Here is a 27,702-nt window from a genome sequence, read left to right as displayed (position 1 = left end):
TACCTGATCATTTATAATTAAGGGCTCCAAATCTACTGTTTGTATCTGCAGAAAATATCTCAGCCGTTTCTTATCACCAGAAATTGCCTATTACCTTTGGAGGAATAGAACCAGCTAATGTTATTCAATCACCTCGCCTACAAATGCATATAGTTTAGATATATTTCAATATTTTGTCTTTGCTTGTAAGATGTTAGTAAGATAAATGTGAGTTTAAATTTTACTATCTGGTATAAAGGTCTGCTAGGTAACTACAGTAAAATGATAAAATTACCCCTACTCACGTATACATCATTTGTTAGATTCCTTATCCGTTAAAACATGATTCATTCATGATTAGTTCATTTGTTTGGGCTTTAACCAAGTGTTTTCTTAACTAATCTTGCTCTGTTTCCTCCATGTTTGGGCGCTGTGAATTTTGTTCACTTCTTAACCTGACTTGCTTTTTCCTTCATGTCACAGATTGTGGTCATATTTCTTTTTTTGGGTTTACTTGGGATCAGTCTCTATGGAACTACAACAGTCAGAGATGGACTCGATCTTACGGACATTGTGCCTCGTGATACGCGAGAATATGACTTCATCGCAGCACAGTTTAAATACTTCTCTTTCTACAACATGTACGTTGTAACTAAACAAGAAACAGACTATCCCAATGCTCAACACCTGCTGTATTACCTCCACAAAAGCTTCAGAAATGTGAAATTCATTTTGTTGGAAGATAATGGAGAGCTTCCAAAAATGTGGCTGCACTATTTTCATGACTGGCTACAAGGTAAGAACAGCAATCCTTTCTTCTTATTTTTAAATTGTAAGATTAGGATGTATGAATTTTAAAAATATATAAACTAAATATTCTCATTTTTAAAAAGCACCCAATAGAATCTCACAACTGCAAACAGTAGGCCCCTGCAAGTGTGTATTTATTAGGTTTTCTTCAATACTGAACAGGAATGTCAAATTGGTATTTATACAAACATTGTATTGTTGATTTTTATTGTCTGTTTATGCTTCTGTGTAGCGCCTTGGGATGTTTTTCTGTGTTAGAAGTGCTATATAAATGCCAGTTGCTGTCATTGCATATGGAATTTTTTGGAATTCAATTATTAGAACAACAACAATTTGTTAACAATGTCCATTCATATTTGGTAAAATCATAAGGAAGGACTTTTCAAGAACAGAAAGGTCAGCCATGATCTGTAATTTAGAACTTTAATCAAAATCTTTTGGAGAGTATTGGGCCCCGAAAATCCGCACGGGGAGGACATATCTCGGTATAAGTGCTGAGATGCTCCCACTTAGGACTTCCACTTGAGTTTGCTGGAGTTTGTGGGTTCAGGGGGGAGGTATCCTGATTTGCCTTGCAATGGTGATTCTCTGTGCCACAAGAGGCACATCTAGGGCACCCACCCTAGAAACTTTCTAGAAAGTCCGATAGAAGAGGCCCAGCTGAGGAGAAGCCCAGCCGAGGAGTGTCAGGCCCGCACTTCTCCTAGAAAGAACATATAGTTACCCCCATCGCAGCGCCTTTTGTAACTTTTCTCTGCGGGGGTCGCCATTTCCAGCCTTGTCGGGGAGATGGTCTGATCAGGTGTACCTCTGTCAATCATATGCTAGGTTCTTTAGAGGCCCCAGGACATAATAACTCCTGACACACACAGCCCTTGCCCCCTTTCCCCCATAGGATGATTGCCTTGTTTGGATTAGGTAGATGCTTCACCCCTGCAGGGTCATCCAGAGAGTTTAGTGCTAGGCTGGGACCCATTGTATTCGGCTGGCTAGTTTCCACTGAAGTTATGGTGAAGCACAGCTGTAGATTTTCAAGGCTTTGCAGTTTTAATGTATTTTGCTTCTTCCTTGTCATGTTCGTATAAATGTCCGGTACCTAGTTACGCTGGTAATATCTTACTATGTTTTGAATGTATCTAATAGAGTAACTGATGACTGGGAAGAAATTGTCAAGTTTTATCACAAGGTGCTTGACCCTAGGACTCTCTCTTATTGTGGATTGAAGATTTTATATACCGTCCTAAATTGTACCAAGGCAAGGTGTGATCAAACTAGAAATTTCAACCAAACAAATAATTTCAACTGCACTATAGGAGAAACGGTTTCTAATGCAAACATGCAAGAGGGAGAGTGATGTAGGGAGACTGTTTCTCCCACTGCTGGAAGAGGGTAAGGGGAAAAGTCAGAGAACGGTAGTAATATCTGCACTGATACAAATAAGCGTAATTTTCAACAATAGTTATGTAGGTAAGTGGACGGTACAGCGTCATGTAATTTGTATTCGAATGTTGCAGGATTTTTTGGAGGGGGAGAACATAGTTATCTGTTTTCTGCTTGCTCACTAGTTCTTGTATAATTCATCATTTAGGAATGACATATCAAATGTCCTGCCTCATTAATTACTGAGTTAGTGTAATTTTGACATCATTGTTGATATTACATGCTGAATAATGAGTCTTACATCAATAAGTGCAGAAGCCACTATAAACAAAACCATTTGCAACACTGGGGTTGCTACAGTTGGCCTCAGCGCCCTTAATCAATAGAACAAAAAAAATCAGCCAGGGCCTGCCTCTGATCACTATCCAGTGACCTCTGTTGGAAAGCGAGTGTGTGGACATTAACTGAGGTTAGGATTAGGCTCAACTGTTACGATTAAGGCCACTGGAAGGTTGCAGACCCGTTCTTGTTGTTAAACCTGCAAAAATCATTTGCCTTCCCCACCCCCATGAAATTTGTGTTCCCATTCATCTCTCCAAAATCATGCTGCTTCCATTCCCTGATTTGCTCCTCACTGTCACTCCTGGCTCCTATTTGATACTACTGCTTTGGTCCAGCTTTGGACTCTGCTATGATTTCCAGTGGGAATTCTGGTATCGTGATAGTTTTGCCAGATCAGGAATTCCCACCCACAGTGCATAGTAGAGTCTGATCCCAAAGCAAAGCAGCAGCATTACGTACATATCAGAAGCACAATGAGGGGTCTTGGAGCAGAAGGCTGCTTCAGTAACTGGGGGAAGGGAGAAGATTGCCTTTGTGAACTGGGGTGGGTGGCACAAAACATTTAGAGTTTTCTATTGTATTTCTCACTGATATTTGGCAACGTTTTGCCTACTCTGTGTTCTATTCTAAAATAAAACAAAAAAATACTGTTCAAGTAGTTAATATTTAAATTTTGTAAATTACTATCTTTTATTGTTGGTCAGTCAGTTCATTACTGTAGTGGCAGTGGGTGTTTGCGTTGATGGGTTAGAAGATAATCCAGTTGCGTGATAATTATTTAGGGAAGCTAAGCTTTGAAAGCATGTGTGCAAGCCAAGGCCACACCGAATGGAGTGCTTTGAAATCACCTAGGTGGTATTTACAAATTGGTTCCTCTTCATTCCAAGGCAGGTCTGGGAATGTGAATCAAGTTTGGCAGGTGTGCACTGTGTGTTTTTGAAGCTGCTGCCATTGTTTCAAACCAGTTTGTTTTAGGTTGGTGTCTGCAGGTCTACGTGGGAGTTTTTTTTCAAACTGGAATGAGCAAGCTCAGCCCTTAGGCAATGGCATTTGTGCCTGGCTTCTTTAGCCTTATCTCCTTACAGCTGTAGTTAACCTATCAGATCTGTAATGATGGTTTTGATTACAGCTTCAGTGCAGCTGTGAGGTGGGTCTAAACATCGGGTATGCGGTTTGTCATCTGCTCACACAGAGGCTCGTTGTATGGGGTTGTGGCTTCCTGTTCCAAATCTGATCCAAATTACCTGCTTGGAACAGCCAGTGATCTTCCATGCTTTTTTAAAAGGGTGGAGAGGAAAATAGCAGTTGAAAATGAATAGGTGTTGGCTGTGATCTTTACACGTGCTGGCAGCAGATCTCACGACTTGTAAGTGCTGCCCAAGTCAAACAGATGGAATGAATTGAGGACACAGTGCTAACTCATGCTGTGCTCGAGGAACGGCTGAGTTCCTTTTTCTTTTTAACTTGGACGTTCATACTGTTTTCTCACTGTGCTGAACACATTTTCCTCCAGTCTGTTTCAAGGAATTTGGTTGTGTAATATTGCTGTTAGAAAAGGTTACAATGACTATACTGCACGTACATAGTTACATGCTTCACGTTCAGGGTTTTATCATAACCTGCATCTTCAAACAAGGAAACAAGCAGAGAGCTTAAAGACATTTAAGAATGAATTTTAACTCGTGGCAGGAATTGGGGCGTGGGGGCTGAAGCGGGTGGCAATCCGTTGATCTCGCCGGAGTGTGAAGCCTGGGAGATTTTAACTCCTGGCCCTCATTAAATGTCCCCGACACTGACTCTTGCCCAATGCCGGCGAGAATATTGTCAATGCTGGCGGGCGGGAGTGGAGAGTCACGGTGGTGGGGGGGTGGTCAAATCGCTGCTGGGAACCCACGCAAGTGGTCCCTGGCAAGATAAATGAGGAAGGGGGATCAGCAGAGATTGCGACCTGGGGGAAGGGGCAGCCCCCGCGGGGCAGGGGAGACCCAAGGTATCCTTGTGGGGCCAGGAGGAGCACTTCTGCTTTCACGGACGGGTCCAAGATTGTGCGGCTCTTAGTTGGTTGACAGTTAAAATGGCATGCACGCCCGATGATGTCATCGGAATGCAACTTTGCAGTTTAAATTAGACTTCCACTCCTCTGGGGCTGACAGCCTTCCCATACCTAATTTCAGGCAAGTTAAGATGGTAGGGGATGGGAACATGTTGGGCACCATTCCTGTTGGGCGGGCAGGGTTAAAATTGAACCTCTAGCTTCTAACATTGCAGTCTTTAAGCTTTTGGGGCAGTTTAAACATTTTAGTAGCAATGGCCTTAAAATTACATTGTGTGAATTTTAGTGTAATTCATTAGTCCGCAATACTGTTCTTGGTAATTTGAGAAGTATTAACTTCTTTAAAGGAAACGGATTAACACCTCCATTAAAATATCAGTATAAGAATTTCATATGGCTCTATTAAGCATTTATATGTTATTATTCACATGGCATAATTTCAAGGCCAATGGGCTTTAGATTAAGTGACCGCTAAGAATGACCATCTCCCTAAATTTCTTCACCACCCTGTGTATGTCTCTTTCTCCCTCTTTGTAAAGCCCCTCAAAATCCACCTTGTTGACCGAACTTTTAGTCACCCTTCCTAATCGGTCTATTTTTGGATCAGCGTCCATTTTGCTTATACCTGTTTGTGAAGCACATTCCTTATGTCCAATGCATGCTGTTGTTATGCTTCTTCTATAATTTTTGTGTTGGTTTGCTCAATTTTAGTAGATCTTCTTTCTTAATCTTTTTGCTTTTGTTATTTTTCATTTATTTTTAAATGTTCTGAGAGGCCACTCCCTGCCAACCACCTATCTCTGACCAAAACGATGGGCACCGATCGCTGAGGCAACCTTCCTGCTGGGTTCTCTGTGACAGATCGATGCACATAAGCAACATGCATTTACTCTCCAGTGCTGTTATCCCCTCTTTTGGGAGGAAAGAAGGCCTTGCTTTTATTCTGTATTTTTTCAAACCATTCCAACTGAGACAGCAAGCTCACTGTATGCAGAATCCCAGTCATAAACCTCAGACCCGCCACTGTGAGCACAGCATGTTATCGAACCAACTTGCTGTGCTACCAATTTGCCCTGAAAGATTTCTTTAAAATCCTGCCTGATATCAAGTACCTCTTAAAATACATTTTCTGCCACAGACTCTGTTATTCTAATAGAATTTCTTTTATAAGATTCCTCATCCCCATAAAATCTACATTTGCCTTTGCTAAATGTAATTGTTCTTACCAGGGTCTGACGTACACGTTTCTTGAAATAATGCTACAGTCATCAACATTTACATCTCCAAATTCTAGGTTTAATTTTGTTGCTTTTAAAATCCTGCATTAGGCAGAAAATAACAAAAATTAGCCTTTTATATCAAATTACTTGTCAGAGGTGGGTATCAATATTTATCGGTAAGCTTTATTCTAAATTAACATAAAATACTATTGCCGAACATTAGTAGCTGGAATCAACTATTTGCAGTAAGGTACTGAGACAGATATAAAAATCTTCAAGCTACAGTTTCACTACATGTCTCACTCATTATCTGAAGGATTGTGTTTAATATGCATTCTGTCCAACTTTATTATATTATCCTGACAGTTAATGCAGTAATTGAATATATAGTATTTATGGAATTTTCAAATGTCAAATTGTTTTAAAGTGTATCAGTGTTTGTGGATTTTACATTTGGCCACATCAGCATAGGCTTTTAAAGTGTCAACTTTTCACTCAACAACATGTACACTGCAGTTTTTTAAATTATTTGAGTAAATCTCACAGCCCCACAAATTATTACATTATTTCCTGGTTATTACATTGATACTGCATTATGCAAGGAAGCATAGCAAATAAAAATCTTACTGTAGAAAATCAACTGTAGAAAATTACACATGTATGTGAAAAAGTCAAACAACTTTTCTTATAAATCACTGGAGGCTTTCCCCATGCCCAAAGAATACTTGTATATTAATCTTCATACAGTTTTAAAATTGTGCCGAGGTTCACTGGCCCAGAGTTTCCACTAGATTGCGCTGGCTTTTTCAATTTACACTGGGTGTAAATTTCGTCCAGCATAATTCGAATTGCTGTGATGTTTTGCGCTGGCTCAAATAAATCATTGTGCTGAAGCCGACCCTGCCCACAAATCAGGCCATATCCCCCAATCAACACAACGAGGCTGGCGAATTTCCGCTGATTGCACCCGCCTGCAGCCGTTCGAGGAGGGTCTTAAAATTAAGCTAGTTTTCTTAGGCACACAGGCACTAGTAGGCACATTTTAAACGTTTTTAAATATTAAAAAATATTTAATTTACTAAGAGACTGACTGGTGTACAGCAATGAAAGTGGTAAATGGTTCAGTATAGTTTTTTTAAGTCATTTTCAGTGATTTAAAATCAGATTACTCACAGGTGGAGGACTGGCCACTCTGATTAAAAATGCTTATTGTTTATGATAAACCCATTTTCAGCTGTATTAATAAAACTGCACCAGGTTACTACTCTTAAGTACATCTTAAATACATCAATGAATATTTTATATTGCAAAAAAAAGAATAAATGATTGCGCTCTGTTAAGCTGGCGGATTGCGCTGATTCATGGAAGATTTTATGTTTGCAATAATGTTAATGCATTTTAGCAGAAACTCGCAACAAAACCCAGCTGGCACAATTTGCGGCCAATTGTCAATTGCACCCAAAACGGAAGTTCAGGGCCACTATAACTACTACAACCAGCTTTTAATTTTTTCCTTCCAGTTTTCTCTCAGATATTGTCCCTCACAGCTCCCCTCCTGGTGGGTTACAGTTTCAAGGGCAACAGTGGCCCTGTAATACCATGTATAATTAGTCAATTTTCATGCATGAGTCTGATCAGTGAACCCACAAACTATTCAACCACATGGGGCATCACAGTCAAGCCCAATCTGTTCTCATTTTGCATCTGTGTACAAATGCAATTCATAGTGGTGGTTGCTGAATAAGGATCAGGAGCAGGAATCCTGACCGGCCTTCCCCTCTTTAGCCTAGGGATGCCATGGGAGCAATTTTCATTTGCAAGCTGCCAATTTCTCGCCTGAAAAATGGGCAGCCAGCAGTTCAAAATCATGGGGGAGGGGCGGCACCACAGCTGCCCCATTGATGCTTAATGCCACCTAGTGCAATTTTCAGGTGGGCCTGTAAATGGACAAGCAGCACGCCCATCTGTTTCAGGTGGACGTGCTTACATGTGCAAATCGGGGTCTTACGCTGGTTGTAGAACCGGCTGCAATTTTCAGATACAAACGGCAGAAATCAAATCTGTGACCTTTGCAGCCATTATGACTCAATGGGACAGCATGTGGCATATTGCTTTTATCTTTTAAACTCAGTAAGCTTTCCTATTCACCCAAAATCTGAATCCATTCGCAACTACAGAAAGAAGGCAATTATACGGAAAGTTGTTTCACACTTTCATACATTCTTCCATTTGTTGTGATGTATGCCCATTATTCTGTAAAACCAGTTCTCAAATGTAAATAGTGAATGTGAAAAATAACAAATGCTTTGGAGTTCCAGGTTATTTGTATTTACAAAATGTTTCAACTCCTTTGTCTAATTAGGTCTGCAAGACACCTTTGACAGGGAATGGCAAGCTGGGAAGATTACTTACAACAGTTACAAAAATGGGTCTGATGATGGTGTTCTGGCATACAAGTTGCTAATTCAGACGGGCAATAGGCATAGACCAACTGACTTAAGTCAGGTAAGAGTTTTCCAAGAAATCAACGCCTGTTTTGATAAGTGAGAAATTAGCTGAACAACTTCTTTTGTCTTTTGAGTTGTTGAGTGTGACCCCAAAGTTCCTCAAACATTTTAGTGGCCCCTCTTGTAGTAATACATTATTTCTCCACATGGCTTCTGCACACAAGGTTACAGAATTACAACTTTTTATTGTCTGCCTTCATTACAAACGTGAGGTCTCAGTGGAAATGGTACTGAGCACTGAAAAAGCAATTAGGTTCTCGTTCAAGCCATTTGTCTTTTTTTCCCTTTTTTTGGCAGAATACCATCAATAATGTTCTGAGAGTAGCTCTGCTCATTCTCTACCATCCCCACCATATTCAAGATGACAGTTTTACAGAGTACATTGTTTAAAGTTATTATGTGGTGTAAAACATGTTGCTTTACTGCAGACTACAGCATACCCGTTAACACTGAAAGAATTAAGACACAAAACACTGATTTAGAGTTGCCCTGAATGAGCATTTACTCTGGTAAGCTTTAAATACAGTAGTTCATTCTTCACCAGGTGTAGCTTGTGGGACCAAGTGTTGGACTGTAACTTCTGATGCAATTTCCTGTGCCTGGGAGGGAGAAAAGTGTGCCATGCCCACAGGGGTTGCTAGCCGCACTGTTTGATTCCAGATACAGCTGAAGACATACAGTTGTTGAGTATCCTGTGGATTAATTGAATCCAGAGCCTGCGAATCAAATCTTTTTTTGTACTCCTGTCACAGTTGTGTTTCATTTCATTCAAAAAAAGACCTGAAATGGGCACCTGGCCAGTGTGCTTAAAAGAAAAAAAATACATATTTTCTATATATTTAATTTAAAATTCAGCCTTCCATCCCCCTCCAAAAAGTGCAAAAATTGGCAGCCACAGGCAGTTCTTTTTGACACTATAGTGCATGCTGCTTTCTGTCCAAGATGAACACTCAAAAGATGGTTGCCCCCCCGGTGACCCAGGCAGGATCTCGCTTCTGTCTGTTTCTTGGCGTGGTGCATTTTCCGAATATGCACAGGTCAAGAGAAGCAAGTGCTAGCAAAATTTGTACAGATGTTGTTTTATTTTTATAGCTCTCCTCCATTTGCTGGGTGGCATTTCCTTCAGTGTTAACAACAGAGGTTAACTGCACACAGACGTGCACAGAGACTCTTGCCAAATTTTCCTACTTTCTCTTTTTTATTGTTATGCTAACTTTAATATTGTTTAAACATATATCATACACTAGATACTTAAATTCTTAAAGAGGACTTGCTACAAAATGAAGTGTTTGTGATGTGTTTTGTATTTTCAAATTGAAGTAAGACTTGGTTGTAATTCATTCCCTGTCTGAAGTGTGATGGCAGGATTGCTTTACATGAGCATTATGTTTATATTAGTTGTTCCTTTTTTGCCCTGGGGCTGTGAGGTACACTAATGAAAGAAAAACAAAACAAAATGTTGTGTTCTAAGCAGTTTTTCATTTTGTTGCAGTTGACTAAACAGCGCCTAGTGAATGAAGATGGAATTATCAACCCAAACGCTTTTTACATCTACCTGACTTCCTGGGTCAGTAATGACCCTGTGGCCTATGCTGCCTCGCAAGCCAACATCCGGCCACACCCTCCAGAATGGGTTCATGACAAGGCAGATGACAGGCCAGAAACTGCGCTCAGAAGTAAGTGTACCATTTTTCCTTCCCCCAACTGTTTTATCTATTTTTTTAAATCTCAAGTACTTTCACTGGCCCACTGGTATGGTTGTAATTAAGGTCCTTTAAAGTCAGTTTTTATTGCCAGTTTAAAATCCTGATTTTTTTTTTGGTGTATTTTTGAATTTTTATTTTTAAATCAAAAACCAGATCAAAATAAGAGGAAAAATCAGAGTCCAGGGTAAATTTGGAGAAAATCAGTAAAAATCAGTTTTTATTTTGAACATCACTCTCACATCATCCTGTATTTTATATAAGCCTACCTCATCATTTACTCTATACAATCTTAATTTATCATGTACTGTACTCCATTCAGTCAGTCTTACCTTATTGTGTGTGGTATAGCCTTGTCATATCATGCACTCCACAGAATTTTACCTCATCGTGTACTCTATATAATAATTTGCCATGTACCTTTATAAGGATTGAACCGAAGCATTCATATTTTTCATGCGTTGGAACATAAGAAATGGGATTTCATGGAGCCAAATATCTAGCTCATATCACACCAATATCTGAGGTCCCCTACAATTCTTCACTGTAGGGTTCAGTGTAGTGAAAGATTTTATTCTACATTTAGTGAAAAACAAATTCATAGCAGTTGCAAACAGTCTCAATTCCATGTGTCAGTGGTTGGCAGCGAAACAATGTACTCCTTGGATTACCCCTTAGTAAATTCTTTTCCACTTTGACATATCTGAAATTTCCAGTATTCTTGAGGATCACAGGGATAATTTTAACCTAACCTGCCCAGCGGGAAACTGCCGGGATCGGATCAGCCACCCGTTTTACACCCTGCCCGATTTTACTTACCACTTTGTGCTGTTGATATCATTGCACTTGTTACTTGATGAGTATGTACGGAACGTGCGTGATGGTGTCACACCCACTCATCTCAGGATCCTTGGGACCAGGGAGAATTCTTGTTTTAAAGGTGAGAATTGGTGCGAAATTCATTTTTAAAAATACTCCTAAGTGGAAAAATAAAGGATTTTATCAGTGGAATCAGTTTAAAAAAAAACAATTTTAAGATCATTAGTTGTAATTTACATTATACTGCAGATTCATTAATGAATTTCTAGAATTGTATCAGTCACACTAATTACTGCTAAAAAATCCATAATATGCATTTGACTATAGAAATATGTAAGCCTTGTTGAAGCTTGGAACTGTGGAAAATGACATAAAAACTCAGAAGTTTTTTCAAGTACAGCATTCTTTTTTTAAATACTTTACATTCTCAACAATAGTACAATAAATGCAATACAATATCTATTATACTTGGATTAATTAAAATGATTATACAGAAATACAGTACTACAGGAACCATTTTCATACCATTACCTACAGCTAAACACACGCTAAAAAAGCTGAGTTCATTTTAAAAATATAGCTGAAGTTCTATATAACCCTTCTCCCCAATACAAAAAGAAAGCTAGCTGTGAGGTTAGGGAAAATATTATACATGTATTCTAGAATTCATTTTATTTCCTGCAGAAAAAGAGCATATTTTACTTCCTCCACAAACTGCAAAGGGTTTTCCGTACCCATTAGTCAATGATATGATACCAGTATGTGCGTTGTTGCACACCTGTGCTTCATCACAATAATTCTGTAGAGTATTGGCCAGGGAGGGGGTCCTTTATGTCTCAAGGAGGGAACTTGGATTGATTTAATTTCCATTCAGGTTTCAGTTATGTGACTGCCTGCTAGTTGAGGTTATTGGTCTACGGAGTGGGCTTCTCAAAATGTGATTGGATAATGAAGCTTCACTGTATTCCAAACCCTGGAGCCTGGTGGCAGCCAGCCAAGTCTTGTCTTAATGAAAATTTATAGTTGAGATTATAATAGGGCAAATCATGTTTAGCAAGTCAGTTGAATGACCCTGCAGGGTCTGGAACACACAGCAGCAAGAACTAAATGCTGGTTTTGTTGGGAATTTTTTTTGGTAAAGTCTTGCATTTAAAATAAAGGAAAGGCAATACAGTTAGACCTATACATGTAGAGATTTTACATTTTGAATTTAGACAAAGCTTTCATTGTCATATTGTATGATCAAACTTAGTTTCACCAGTTAATTAGGTCTGAATATTCTTTAGCTTTTATGCCACTGAGGCCACCCAGATGTAAACTTCTAATCTGGATTCAAATGGTGGTTCTGTAGATAAGTTACAGAATATTGTGATTGTAGTGTAGGTATTCGCTGAATTGCTTTCCAACTAAATTAGGCCATTATGTGCAACATTAATTTGGACATGGATAAAATGAATGATTTTACTGGCACGAAACCCTTTTCTTATAGTATGATTAGTTAGCTGTTCAGTATATTGTAGTTCTTTGGGGAAAAAGTTATAACAGAATGCTTTTTGTATTAATCTTCAATTCCAATTGACAGGTTATTTATTCTATTTTTCATTTTTTTGGGACTACACAGATATCTTCATTAAATGAAAAGTTTTCCTCTATAGTTTTAATATTTTATCTAATAACAAAATAAAAGTTGTTACATTTACTACAGCAATCTGGTTGGCATAGTACTTCTGATTAAAAAAGAAATATTGGGGGTGAAATTCAACTTTGGCGGGGGTGCAAAACTGGCAGTTGTGGATCGACTGCCCGTGATACACCCCACCTGATTTCCTCTTCCTAATCAGCTACTGCCCATTTTGCGCCCCTGCCAAAGTTGAATTTCACTCCCATTCTGATTATTCTCCTCCTGGAGGTGCTGACTCTTCATTGGAGTATAATTCCCATTAAAGTGATCATTATTTATGTGTGAGCCTTTCACAGTGAATACCTGCAGGCTATCCAATGTGGTGAACACCACAGCCAAGCCTAATTCTGTCCATGCTGAGCCTCAACACGTGGGCACTTCCAGCAGGAATAAGTGGGTGATGTCAGGAGCAAAATTGTGGCTGATTTTTCCCTTCTCCAGCCCAGGAGCTTTGCTGCCAATTGCAACACCCCTGCTGCTGCATGGCTAAGATCAACACACTCAGCACAGGCCAGGGATTGAACCTGGGATCTTCCTGGTCTGAGCCATTGGATCAGCAATATCATTGTAGGTTTAAGAAACTTTTCTTTATTCAGTAATTCTGATATACAATAACAGACTAAATCTACTTATGAATAATTCCCAATTACACAATGTATATATAAAATGAAGATAGTAGTTTGTAAAATAAACTGGTTTATTTTATGTTTAGTTCCAGCAGCTGAGCCCATTGAATATGCCCAGTTTCCTTTCTACCTCAATGGACTGCGTGAGACATCAGACTTTGTGGAGGCTATTGAAAAAGTCAGAAATATCTGCAGTAATTTTACCAACCAAGGAGTTGCCAGTTATCCAAACGGATACCCGTTTCTTTTTTGGGAACAATACGTTGGACTCCGACATTGGTTGCTGCTCGCCATCAGCGTGGTCTTGGCTTGCACTTTTCTGGTGTGTGCCCTTTTCCTCCTGAACCCGTGGACGGCTGGGATCATTGTAAGTTTACAAGGAGCTTTGTTGCTGCTGAATTCCTTTTGGTATAGCTCTTTCTTTAGTCGGGAAGGTTTTGTTTATGTCTGGGCCTCTAGTGGGGTATGCCTGTGACATCATTCATGAAATGTTTATTCGGCTTGGAAAGATGACGACAGTGAAAATTTAAACAGTGGGGAAAAAAAACTATAAGTTAGTTTCAAGTTTTGCAAGAATTTGAAGGAAAAAAACTTTATATTCCTTTAGATGACTTACCTAAATGTTTGTCACAAAAATCGTGCAAGATACTGTTGCTCTTGGTTTGACTAATTTCAGAGTAAGAGTAAAATTGCACAAAACATTAGAAGTTGTTCAAAATAATACCAGATGTGAACCAATTAACTGAGACTCAATTGCAAACTTTGTGTAAGTAAACATGTATTATGAAGAGAATTGTTTAGTCTGCGACATGTTTTGTTGGATGGAGTGTTCAAGTGATTTAGGATATTAGTTCAAATTTCATTAAAACTTAAAGCTTTTTCACATCAGACACCACAGATCCATTTTACATAGGTTGCTTGGTCAGAACCCGAAAGAAAAATATTTTGCTTTTGGTTTCTGTGTTTCATTGCAGAACATCATTTAGACTCTGTGTAAACCTTATCAGTTGGTGCTACTAGCATATTTTTTTGAAAAGTTTTTACAGCTAGATGAAAAAAAGTCAAATGACTTCACCTCAAATTTAATTGTTTAATTTAAACTGCTGCCAGGCCAATCCTTCAGTTTTTTTAAGAAATGAAGAGGCCCCTGTAATCTGACACTCATCAGCATTTAGTCTTGAGGCTTTTGGCCTACCCCAGAGTCATCTTCACTTACTACGGATTTCTGCAAAACTATTCAGAATAATCCAGCTTTCTTTCTGAACCTCTCCAATCAGGCTTCTGCCCCTGCCACAACACTGAAACAGCTCTGATCAAAGTCACAAATTTCATCCTCTGTGACTGTGACCATGATGCACTATCCCTCCTTGTCCTTCTCAACCTCTCACGGTCGGCCATAGCATCTTTCTCCAACGCCTCTCCTCCGTTCTCCAGCTGAGTGGGACTGCTCTCTCCTGGTTCCACTCTTACCTGTCCAGTCATAGCCAGAGAATCTCCTGCAATGTCTTCTCTTCCTTGCATCATTACCTCTGGAGTTCCCCAAGGATCTATCATTGGTCCCCTCCTATTCCTCATCTATATGCTGCCCTTCAGCGACATTATCCGAAGACATGACGTCAGTTTGCACGTGTACACTGACGACAACAGGCTCACAATCTCGCCATCCTAGTTGACCCTGAGCTGAGCTTCCGACTCCATATCCTCTGCATCACAAAGACCGTCTACATCCACCTCAGTAATATCACCCGTCTCTGCCCCTGCCTCAGCCCATCTGCTTTTGTCAACTCCAGACTGAACCATTCCAATGCTCTCCTGGCCGGTCTTTCATCCTCCCCCGCCATAAACTTCAGCTCATCCAAAGCTCTGCTGCCTGTATCCTAACCCACACCATCCCACTCACCCATCACCCTTATGCTCACTGACTTACACCGGGTCCCGGTCCACCAATGCCTCATTTAAAATTCTCATCCTCGTGTACAAATCCCTTCATGGCCTCGCCCCTTCCTACTCTGTAACCTTCTCCAGCCCTACAACTTTCCGAGAACTCTGCATTCCTCCAACTCTGTCCTCTTACGAATCCCCCACTCCCTTCACCCAATCATTGGCATTCGTGCTTTCAGCCGTCTAGCCCCTAAGCTCTGGAATTCCCTTCCTAAACCTTTCTACCGCTCTCTCTTCCTTTTAAGACCCTCCTTAAAACCAATCTTTTAGTCACCTCTCCTAATATCTCCTTCTTTGGCTCAATGGCAGTTTTTGTTTGATTACATTTCTGTGAAGTGCCTTGGATTAAAGGTGCTAGATAAATGCAAGTTGTTGTTGTTGAATGAGAGAAATTTGAAATATTTGCTAATGCTCACTGTGAGCATTAGCAAATATTTCAAATCGTTAATGTTTACAATGTTAGGGGGTGTCCAGCTGCTTCATGTAGAGAATTCCATCAGTACCTGTCAAACACAAAGTAATAGGTTTTAACTAATAGAAAAGTGGAGTTATTGCTGCCCTTTGTTTCTTACTGGACCAGTTTCAACTTATATTTTTAAAATTGATTGTTTTTCTTTTTGGAGAACCCAGAAATAAATCTGTACGTGTCTTCATTGTTGTAAAAAGATACACCCTTTCAAATGGCAAAATTAGTTTTGTTTTTTTCTCTATCATAGCAAGTTAACTTATTTTGATATAATTAGTTTTTTTTATTTGTTCATGGGATGTGGGCGTCGCTGGCAAGGCCAGCATTTATTGCCCATCCCTAATTGCCCTTAAGAAGGTGGTGGTGAGCCGCCTTCTTGAACCGCTACGGATTTTGACCCAGCAACGATAAAGGAACGGCGATATATTTCCAAGTCAGGATGGTGTGTGACTTGGAGGGGAACGTGCAGGTGGTGTTGTTACCATGTGCCTACTGCCCTTGCCCTTCTAGGAGGTAGAGGTCGTGGGTTTGGGAGGTGCTGTCGAAGAAGCCTTGGCGAGTTGCTGCAGTGCATTTTGTAGATGGTACACACTGCAGCCACGGTGTGCCGGTGGTGAAGGGAGTGAATGTTTAGGGTAGTGGATAGGGTGCCAATCAAGCGGGCTGCTTTGTTGTGGATGGTGTCGAGCTTCTTGAGTGCTGTTGGAGCTGCACTCATCCAGGCAAGTGGAGAGTATTCCATCACACTCCTGACTTGTGCCTTGTAGATGGTGGAAAGGCTTTGGGGAGTCAGGTGGTGAGTCACTCACCACAGAATACCCAGTCTCTGACCTGCTCTTGTAGCCACAGTATTTATCTGGCTGGTCCAGTTAAGTTTCTGGTCAGTGGTGACCCCCAGGATTTTGATGGTGGAGGATTCGGCGATGTAATGCCATTGAATTTCAAGGGGAGGTGGTTAGACTCTCTCTTATTGGAGATGGTGATGGTTTGTTTTAACCCCATTTAGGTATTAGTCCTGGCACTGATGACTGTGGAACTTTTTGGAATGATGGGCCTCATTGGGATAAAACTGAGTGCAGTTCCTGTTGTGATCCTCATTGCCTCTGTTGGCATAGGGGTGGAATTCACCGTTCACGTTGCTCTGGTATGTAAAATGTCCTTCATTCACTTTTTTCCTTTTGTGAAAGTGGAATGCAAGAAATGCATACACCTTTCCTACAGACCACTCTGAGAAAAACAGCACAACTATATTTTCAAGATTTGAGTACTCAAAGATGTATGAGGCAAGATTTGATTGTTTACATTAATTACATGTAGAAATTGTAAATAGAACAGTTAGTGGTCATGGTTTAACTCATGTAGGTACAAGGCAAAAGATTTTTATGGTTATGTCCTGATAATGAATTGATATTTTAATTTGATCACAACTGTGATGTAGAGCAGTGCTGAAGCTGCATACAACTTGGATAGAAAGCATCATATTTGCGATTATGTAGCAGCAAACATCAGGAGACATGCCTGGAGGGAGTCCATCTTTGAAAAAATTTATTAAATATATTTTGTACTAATAATAAATCATGAAATAATGCCCTACCTACACCGGCACTAAATGGGACTTGTTTAAATGCATACTTTATCAAAAAAAAAAATCACTATTCTGGTTAACAAATTGGTGCAGTTGTTGTGTATTTGCTCATATGGCACTTCCAGGAGTATATGAGTCTATTGGCATGTAATCAATTCAGTATGACCTGACCGTTCAAACACATGTTCTACATAGGAACAGACAAGGATGAGAAAAGGCCATTTAGCCCTTTGAAACTTGCTGCTCCAGTACCCTAACTCTCCCAGTGAAGCTTCCGACAACATTTTTGAAAATAAACTTCAAAGTTAAAGGCATCTATAATGACCATAAGAAAACCATTATGTGTCACTGTGAAATCACAAATAGCAGTAGATTTAAATAATGCTTGGTATATTTTACATCGAGAAAAAGTAAAGCTTTACATGGTGGAGGATTTGAGGAGCAACAATGTGGGTAACCACTAGTAAAAAAGTATATCCCCTGTTTGGCGGCCCTCTTTTTTTTCTCATCTGAAATACCTATTCTATAAATGCTCTGCGTTGTTATATATAAAGACCCTGGGGTTGAACTTATGTAAAGGTTCTCTCAATCATCTGCCGTAACTACAGAGGAAGATCTGCAGAAACCCCCGCAAAATGGTGTAATTTCAACCCCTCTATTTTTAGATCCTTGGATATCCCACTTTGCTTGCATTAAAAATTGTTAAATAAAGAGTAGGCATTTTTGCTTGCTTGGTTAAAAAGAATCTGCAATATTTAGTCTGTTTGTTATAATCAAAACAGCTGGTGAACTGTAGGGTAGTGCTTTACAGGTTTGATGTTATGAACTTCCTTCAGTAAACACAGGGTCTGATTGCATTGATCTTATCGCCTTTAGGCATTTTTAACAGCCATTGGAGACAAGAATCGCCGGGCAGTTCTTGCACTGGAGCACATGTTTGCACCTGTGCTAGATGGGGCTGTATCAACTCTTCTTGGAGTTCTCATGCTTGCTGGGTCTGAATTTGACTTCATTGTCAGGTAAGAAGCTGCCCTGTTTTCATCATTGGTATCAGAAGTTCTGTTTTTCACTGTCCACGTGCATTTTGAGCTGCACGGCCATTTCTTTTTAATCTTACATTGTTTTGTCGGTGGTGTTTACTTTTTAATTACTTTTTAATCTAAAGCTTTATTTTCTGGTAATTCATTGAATAAAACACTTTTTACTAATGTGTGCATGACGATTACTGATTGAGACTATTTTACCCCATTTGCTGTTAACTCTATCCTAAAGACCAAGGCAGTTGTGCTTTATAATTCTAACAGTGGGAAATTAATGATTGATTGATCATAACTTTTATGTGCTGTGTTGCGACATAACATTATATCAAAGTATCCTCATTTTAAGAGTATAAGATACAGAAGTTATAGATGCACAACAAAAACTGAAGCTCAAGCTTGAAGGAGTTGAGGGGGTAAAAGAAAAGAAGCATCAATGAACCAATATGTCCCTTCAGTGTCAGATCAGTACTGCATCTGTATTACTGCTTCCATTTCAAGACAAAATTTCCCCTTATTTGTTTCTATGGAAGTCTTTTCTTTTTATCCTTATTATACATTTAAAAAGGAAACTGAAAATTGCCCTAATTATTGTGCTTTCTGTTTTCAGTCCCTCAGATCCTGCTTCCATATGCAAACTTACCCCTATGTGCACACAAGCATATCAGGGCCAACTTTAACCCTGGTTGTACAGGCAGTTAAATTGGTCTATGCGGCATACCCGCACCAATCCCACTGCTTTCCCGTGGGTTGCGATCTTAATCCGCTCTTCCGAGCAGGCAAGAGGGTTATTGGCCAGAAAGCAATGGGGTCCTTCTTTAAATATGTAAATCAGGCTCCGATGACTTCATTACTGGGGCAGGCATTGGTCAGGGAGTCACAAGCATACAAAAGTGTCATCATGAGAGATGGCATCATGTTCTATTCCTGCTACCAGGCTGTGGCAGTCCGTAATTTGAATGAATCCCTTATCCACTCAGTCTCCCAGCCTGTCCAAGAGGAGCCCAGAGCCTGCATGGCTCCAGTGTGATTATCCTTGAGAGATGCTTTAACTGGTGACAGACTTTTTCAGGGATGGCTCAGCTGCAATGACCATTGAGGTAACTACACGCTCCATAGTTGACTGCAGAGTGTCGATGCCCTGCACGAAAACTCCACGCATGCGATCTAACATATTTTAGAAGTTCCCTTGCACGCAGTCCAATGCTTTCAGCAATTGCTAGTGCACAGAAAACACCTTTTTTTTTAAATGCTGGGTCCCTGAAGTCTGCATCTCAGTCCTCTTTAGCTGAGCTAGGATGTGACCTAGCCCTCTTATTCCAATTTTCTCCCCTGCTCTCCTGAAGACACGGACTGATGCTAACATGTGGATCCACAGGTGCTGTCCAGTGCCTCACACAAGTGGTAATTTTTCATGTGTGAGCATAGACATTGAGTGTCAGAAGGCTATTCGACTATGGAGGGTATCACATAAGACCTGATCCTGTCCTCTACCCGGGAACCCCACACACAACTTTCCCTCAGGGGTCATTAGATAGTGATCAAGAGTGGGATCTCTGGCCAATGTTTCCCATTCCCAACTGCTGCTCCTGGCTGAGATCAGCTAACCCAACACAGACCAGAGATCAAACATGGTCTGTAAGGCTCAGTTCCTTAACTGAGCCAACTAGGGAGCTGGAGCCTGGTTTTTAACTACCAAATTAAATGGATACATTGCTTATTTTGTGTAGTTTATTTATTTTAAAGAGAGCAGCCTGTTGGGTTTTGTGACTTTGTCTCATTTTACTGTTTTTGCGGCAGAATGTAGCTTGGTCTGTGCCTGTTTAGGTAAGTAAGGTATAAAATAAACACGGGATTTTGTTGCAGTGCTGGGGGTGGGGCCTAAGAATAGCCCCTGCATAGCTGACAAAAATAGAGAGGGGAGCCAGAAAGCCAAATGACTAAGGCAACTTAACAAATGCAATATATCTGAAGTGATCAGACGTAAAATACCTTTATGTTTATACTAATGTGAGGCAGATAGATACAAATGGCTCTATAATATATGAATATATTGCATGATATGAACATTTGATAGTTTATATTAGATAGTAATGAAAATATCTGTATTTTGCTAATGAAATCACTCATGGATGTCGTTGTGAATTTAAAAATAAAAAAAACAAGCAGATATTTGTTGCTGCTCAAAGTAATGCATTTATATAAAAAAAATTAAAGTGTGTTTGGACATAGTGACGGTAACTGTGTGCTGTACTGCTACACAACGAGATAATAGATTGATCTTTTACTTGTGCATGTCCATTAAAAACTTACCCAAGGTTAAGCCCTTAAAAGTCATTACTCATAAATGTGTCCATAAGTTTAGTCTGAGTCCCAGCTGTGTTGAATACCAACTAGTAAGACCTTCTCTTATGGTTAAAAGCTTACCTTGGTATTCATGAAGACTCCCAGTCCATAGCCTTGAATGGTGGGAATGGACAACCACTTGGACGCTTTTCCTTTTTCACCAGCATTCTAGCTTTTATGTTTGAAATGGTTGACGCAAAACAAGAGTATTCATAGATGCTAAATTGTACTACAAAAGATTTAGTTTGCAGTGCAGTGATGCTATTGTGAAGTGCTCTTATCAAATACAATGCTAGAATCTGCTATAGAACTGGCAGCATTTTATAGCAGAATGCTGGTTCATGCTTTATAAAGGATTGCAATTTGAGCTATTTAGTAAAACTAAAACCCAGCATCTCTGAGGACTGTAGGCAGAAAGTTTTGATTAGTGTTGTGAGAGGAAGCCTACTTGATACACTAGAGATTTAATTAGTGATTCTGTTGTGAGATGCAGCAGCATTTCACAGTGGATTAGCTGCCTGAGACTTTCCTTCTCCTGCCTCTAGACTAAATTGTTTAAATTCTGCACCCTTTACTTCATTTGTTTGCTTCTACTGGGGTTAAGGTAATGGGGCCCCTTTCATTGTGCATGTTGTATGGGCCTGTTCAGTCATTCAGTTCACGTTCCATATTTTTCTGTGTGTGTAACAAACTATCCATGAATAACAGTCCATACTATGTGTTTGTCAATAAAATTAACAAACTAACACACTCTTCTTTTTTTTTGGTCAACTAACTGTTGTTGTGGGATGTAGCCTCACTGATGTAAAAGGTAAAGGATTGCTGCATTATCTTCTATGAATCTGTATTTAAACTAAGGTTTGTGTTGTAAATGATTTTTAAAATTTAATTAGTTTGACATAAATAAGGAGCTCCTTGAAAATAATTACACCACTCTTTGCAACTGTTGCAGGTACTTCTTTGCAGTCCTGGCTATTTTAACTGTTCTGGGTGTTCTCAATGGATTAGTGCTACTTCCGGTTCTTCTTTCATACTTTGGACCATATCCCGAGGTATGTTTTTCATTTTTTCATGAATCTACAGTATTTGGATTTTAAAAAGTTCTTAGTGGAGTATGAGGATAAATTCACCAATTCAGTATTCTCAACAGAGCCAGGTTTGAAGGGAGCAGAGTCAGAACCAGCACTACAGTGTTGTACCCCTATCTCTGACCCACGCACCCTTAAAGCACGAAGTTGGGAGCACAGGATTGGTGAATTTATTCTATAAAAACGTGGGTCACCAGGAAGCCAGATAGTGCAGTCATGAATAAACGATGGATTTGAAAATCAGGGGCCAGCAGTAGCTGGGACTGCCAAGAAGAGGAGAAAATAAAAACTTCGGTTAGCTACCCTGTCCTTGATATAAAAGTCGGAGGGGTGCAAACTCAAGCATACTTGGCACATAACTGGTCTTGCATCAGTTGCCAGACTTGGCTTCACCATGTCAAGCTTTATCGTGCCTTGCTCTCGTTAGCCAAAACCACTCCCTAGATCATCCTGAGGTGGTGCTGGGAGGGGGGTGGGGGGTTGGCAGGGTCAACCCTAGGCTCCTCTGCTAATTGCCTCCTGAAATCCCCTTTTCTTCCCCTGTGCTTGCTCACTTCCAATTCCAATTCCAAGTGAGAAGAGTTCATGGATTTGTTTGTCTCTAAGATCCAGACTATCTATGCAGCTGCCTTTGGTAATTCTTCCCCTTCCTCTCCCTCTATGCCCACAACATCTCTCAGCTATTCCAGCCCTGAACCCTTGGCACTTTGCAGTTTCTCCCCCATCTGTCCCCTTTCCCTTTCCAAAATAATTTCTTCCATAAGACCCACTTGCTGCTCCCTTGATCCCCTCCCTATTCTATTCCTGCTCACTCAGCTACCCCTATTGGCCTCTTTGACAACCAACATTGTTAACAGTTCCCTTTCCTCTGGCACCCTCCCTCGCCCCTTCAAAACTGCCGTCATCATCCCCTACTCAAAAGAACCCGCCCTCGATTTATCTGTCCTTAGCTACTACTCCATCTCTGACCACCCTTTCTGCTCTAATAAGTTCCTCAAGCATGTTGCCGCCTCATTTCCATACTCATCTCTCCTATAACTCCCTTTTTAAATCCATCCAGCCCAGATTCCAATCATTTCATAGTGCTGAAACGGCCCTAGCTAAAGTCATAAAAGACATCCTATTATTCTATGACCATGGTGAACATGGTACTTGTGCACAGTATTATCTCCGGACAAAGGTGCTGTTCTGCAAAGAGCCATGTAACTGACCAAATTACCTCAGTACCCAATGTGAAAAAAATGATGCCACACCAGGTGTTTCAACTGACTGCATCTGACTAGTAACGGTGAGATGAACTCTAGGTGAATCTAATTACTCTTCACACATTTGGTCAATAGGTTTCACCTTTTGATGGGAGAACCCGGTTGCCTACTCCATCACCGGAGCCACCACCTCGAGTTGTGAGGTTTGCAGTTCACCCTGAGCAAGGGAATAATGGATCTGATTCTTCAGATTCTGAATACAGCTCACAGACTACAATTTCCGGGATCAGTGAAGAACTTCAGCACTATGCATCCAATCCTAGCTCTGCTGCACCAGCCCATCAAATCATGGTGGAAGCAACTGAGAATCCTGTCTTTCCCAGGTCCACAGTAAGTGAAGCCAATTTTTAAAAAAACTTTCGTCAATATTTAAAGCTTCAACATTTTCTTTTAGCTATCATCGCTTTACTTTCAGCTAAAATGATGTACCAACAACAGGGGTGTTCTAATTATTTGACCTTTATGGCAATGCATTGTTATTTGAAATGTTTGGTGCAAGACCTTAGACAGTAGCACATCCTATATTGTCATCTAACATGGATATATCACAGCTACAAATACAATTTCAGTCAATTCCACAGCAGATGTAATTTCCTACCTCTATAAACAATAATAGTGCTTCCTAATGATTATGTATTAAATTCATCCCTTCATATTCCTCCCCCTAAAAAAAAGTTGGACAAGACCTAGACAACCACATGTCTATTCACCACCTGATGTGGTTTCTGTACATGTGTTTAGCCTATGGCACTTGTGTGATTCCAGAAACAAAATTCCATAGTGATCAGGGACAGCTTCCGTGCTAACATGAATTTTAACATGACAATAGAAGAATCTTTAGGAAGGAAAGGGCCATTAGATCCAAAAAGCCCATCCCTTTTTGGTAGTCTCAACCCTGCTTTCTCACCATAATCCCTTCTCTCTCTCTAGAAATGAATTGAGTTGTTTCTTGAACCTATTTATACTGCTACTTTAATGACCATCCCTGGTTATTTATTCTACTTAATACCTTTTGGGGTCAACACATTCTGCCTGACTTTTGTCCATATATAGCCCATAAAAATATTTTAAATTAAATAAGTTGTATTGTAATTTGTTTACCAAGTTATACTGCAGAGTAATAGTAAATTACTTTGAATATGTACAATATTGATAGTTCATCTTATTTACAGGTTGTCCAGCCAGATTCCAGATTCCATCGGCCAAGACCAAGGCCACCTCCTCAACAGGATGCTAAACACCAGCAACCCTGGAGGAATTGTAGGGACCACAGCTCGGAGGCAAGAGAAGGGTTTCGACCGCCTCCTTACAGACCGCGCATGGACGCTTTTGAAACTGCTCATGAAGGGCATTCCAGACTCGGCAATAGGGATCGTTCAAGTCATAGATCCCGTTCTCATAAGACTAGGAACCCAGCATTCACTGCCACTGGTGCTTCAGCGCCGACATACTGCCAGCCTATCACTACTGTGACTGCCACAGCCTCAGTTACTGTTGCTGTGCATCCTCCCATACCCAACCAAAATGTATTTGGAGGGTATCCACATTATGAGGGGTACAGTGAAACTGATGAAGGAGCATTTGTCGATCCTCATGTGCCTTTTGATGCACGTTATGAAAGAAGGGACTCAAAGGTGGAAGTTTTAGAGTTGCAGGACGTTGAATGTGAAACACAGAGCAATGGGAACAGAACAAATTAGGTAAGTTTCCTTGGGAAATTCAATGAAAGATGCAATACTGTTAGAAATATTATGAAATGTTGATCTGTCAAATTCTTTGGGCTAAGTAGAAGAGGAAAAAAAATTGCCGAAGTTTCTTCTAACAGGTAGAAAATTACATATTGATGTAATTATGTTACTTCACAAGTTACATTTTGTGTTGAGTCATATTTGGATTTAGAAAGATGACAACTATGGAAACTGTAGTTAGTGTGTGTTTTATGTAATGTGCAAATACTTTCATAGTCCTTATATGAATGTTATTTTAAAAACAACAACCTGAAATGAATTACGGAAAACTTTCTTAATATCCATTCCTAATAGCTTTGCTTTCTTTTACCCTTTCCAGTATGGAATTTATGATGCACAGATGGCCAAAGATGGGAAAACCCTTCATTTGCATAGTCTGATCCTTGAAGCTCCAGGCTATAAATACAGGCGATCCTGAACTGGGAAAACAGTTTACTGTAACTGTTAATCTATTGTATTATTTGTTAAATATTTCTTCTCTAAAATATTTAAAGGATGTACACATATGTATTATACAGATGTACAATGTAAAGTAGTATAATTTTAGGAGTTGTAAAACTCCTGTGAATGAATTGGGAACAATATTGTGTGATCCATACGTTATGTACATTGATCTGTGTATCTGTGCCACATTTACGCTTAATCTAGTCATAAATGTCAGCATATGTTGCTGCTGCTTGAAATATTGTATAATTTACTTGTATAATTATTCTATGCAAATATTGCTCATGTGATAGGATTTTTTTTTGTAAAGGTACACATTTTGTTAAAATATTTTAATTTTGCATATCACAACCCTGTGGTAGTATAAAAATTTACTGTTAACTTTCAAACACGCTATGCGTGGTTCTTAAAATGATCAGATATGAAGAAAAGCACGTTAATCTTTATGACCTTGTTAGTTTTAGTTGTTTGACTCTTTTGCTGTGTATTATACATGTCGGTGTTGTTTTAATTTAACCCTTAGTGTGTATATTTATTGACCCCCTCCAATGATAAGCTGTATCTGCAATTTGTCAGACTAACAAAGAGACAGTCTTTTTTTATTTTTCTTTATTTATTTATTGTCAATCTAAATAGAATGCATTTTTGAAAATGACCCACCATTAAGCTCATACGTTGTTCTCTTTAGCATACGTTTGTATATTTGTATAAACATACATCCAGCCAAGTAAACTTGTGATGGGGAGGCTTAAATCCAATCCCATCTTTATTTGTAAATATATAGAGGGAAAAAAACTGTCTCTTTATAACACTGGTTTATGTTAATGTTAAACTCATCTGCTACTACACATGTTCGGCATCACTACTCAATCCAGGTGGGCTTGCAAGCTCTGAATCTTTCAGGAGCAGCCTTAAGTATATGCTTTTTACATATATAAAATGTATTATATGGAAAAACTATAGAGTTCCTACATTATAACTGTAACTACACTTCAAAAGTACTTCATTGACTGTAAAGTACTTTGGGGCATCCTGAGGTTGTGAAAGGCGCTACATAAGTTCTTTCTTTCCATTGGATGTTCCAAAACCTAAATAACATCTGAGATTGAACTGCAATTGTCCATTAATGACTGTCCTGATGCCGTACTAAGGTTTTGTTTTTGTCCTGGTTGTGAATAAGTTGGCCATCAATGGGATGAAATTGCTTTCAGTGATATTTGTAACAAACAAGCATTCACATGAAATTCATCTGTGCATCATTTTACTGCATTTGTTAATCCATTTAAAATAAATGTGTGGTCAGGTGCATTAAAATAACACACAGAGGAATTCCATACAAATACAATAACATGTTCATTACAAATATTTCAGAGAGCTGTTTTTAAGTTTTTTTTTTGATGTTCAATATTGAAAGATTGGGGTAATTCCACCTTTGGGCGATAGTGTAAAATGAGGCGATATTGGATCCTTTATGGAAGGAAAATCGGGAGAGGTGTGTAACGGGTGTCCGATCTGATATCGCCTGTTTTACACTAACGCCCAAAGTCAAAATTACCTCTATTGAATCTTGTGACATTTTTTTCCCTTGTGCTTCTTTGCAACAGTCTTGTTACTGTTGAAGTTACAGATGATGCCAAATTGTATCACGTAGCAAATAAGTTGAGTTATGTCTTCTGTTTCAAATGTTAAAATAAGCTACTGCCGTTAGTACACTAAGGGTTAACCCTAATTGCCTACTTTTTTTAATAAAAAAAACAGTTTACTTTCTGGCATAGAAACGTGTGACACTCAGCAACAGACTTCAATGTGGCACTTGTGGTGGATTGACCTGAGATCATCCAGAATCCACAACAAAAACTGTATGGTGTTAATTGGAACTAACTTCAGCTGCCATAGTATATATTAGATTGTGTCAAAAGTTCAGAGTGGCTTCCCACTGCTACTGCCTTGGCGTCTGTCTGTCACTTCACACCAGTTTTTTATCCCCCTCTTGCTTAACAGCACAGATTCTATCAAATGCAGATATATGTATGTGTACTTTCTCCCCTCCCTTCCCCACTGTCTGCTGCTTCTGCACAATGTAGACATTTTCTCCTATAGTCACATTGGCAAAGGGAGAACTTCTCAGTGGCTGGCAACTACGTTTTTAAGAAAAAAATGTATTTTTTGTGATATTTATATTTTTGTATCATAAGAATGTTTTCTTACAGTATTTGTTGTATGCCAGTTTATAACAAAAATGCAGGGATTTTTTTTCTTTTTGAAACACTATTACAGCTATGTTTTACTTTGTAATGGATTTTTAATCTGTATAAAGTGCTTACTAATGTTAATAACTAAATAGGAAAGATATATAACAGTTACATTAAGAACTCGTAGATTTTAGTATGAGGATGCAAAAGGAAAAATATTCAAACTGGGTCCCATCACCTGCCAGTTTTTGGCAGAGGTGGGTTTGTGTCATTTCAGTTACAAAGATAAATGTATGCCATATAATTTATTTATATGAAAATTTATTTTTGTAGTGTACATAGTAGTCATCAAGTCTTTTGACAGAAGTATATTTTTAAAGAGTTTATATGTAATGATACCATTATGTTGGATCATAACTGAGACAGTTACAGTGCACACTTTCATTGTAACTTACACTTGGAGAAGATGT

At 39.4% G+C, this 27,702-nt stretch overlaps 1 protein-coding gene across 1 annotated transcript in view; it reads left to right on the top strand.

The window, feature by feature from the left end:
- The window catches only part of ptch1 (patched 1), a 67,520-nt gene extending 42,152 nt beyond the window's left edge, over nucleotides 1-25,368 (top strand). Inside the window, exons 15-24 of the mRNA XM_067983194.1 lie at nucleotides 463-775; nucleotides 8,147-8,289; nucleotides 9,784-9,967; nucleotides 13,207-13,487; nucleotides 16,534-16,671; nucleotides 17,989-18,131; nucleotides 21,448-21,547; nucleotides 22,924-23,178; nucleotides 24,021-24,548; nucleotides 24,916-25,368. Coding sequence (XP_067839295.1) covers nucleotides 463-775; nucleotides 8,147-8,289; nucleotides 9,784-9,967; nucleotides 13,207-13,487; nucleotides 16,534-16,671; nucleotides 17,989-18,131; nucleotides 21,448-21,547; nucleotides 22,924-23,178; nucleotides 24,021-24,548 — 2,085 coding nt within the window. The 3' untranslated portion in view covers nucleotides 24,916-25,368. The remainder of the gene's footprint in view (nucleotides 1-462; nucleotides 776-8,146; nucleotides 8,290-9,783; nucleotides 9,968-13,206; nucleotides 13,488-16,533; nucleotides 16,672-17,988; nucleotides 18,132-21,447; nucleotides 21,548-22,923; nucleotides 23,179-24,020; nucleotides 24,549-24,915) is intronic.
- The last annotated feature ends 2,334 nt before the right edge of the window (nucleotides 25,369-27,702 follow it).

Source organism: Heptranchias perlo, chromosome 4 (genome assembly GCF_035084215.1).
Source record: "Heptranchias perlo isolate sHepPer1 chromosome 4, sHepPer1.hap1, whole genome shotgun sequence".
NCBI classification, from domain to species: Eukaryota; Metazoa; Chordata; class Chondrichthyes; order Hexanchiformes; family Hexanchidae; genus Heptranchias; species Heptranchias perlo.
The sequence above is the reverse complement of the archived record's forward strand: the minus strand, read 5'-3'. Positions and strand labels throughout refer to the sequence as shown.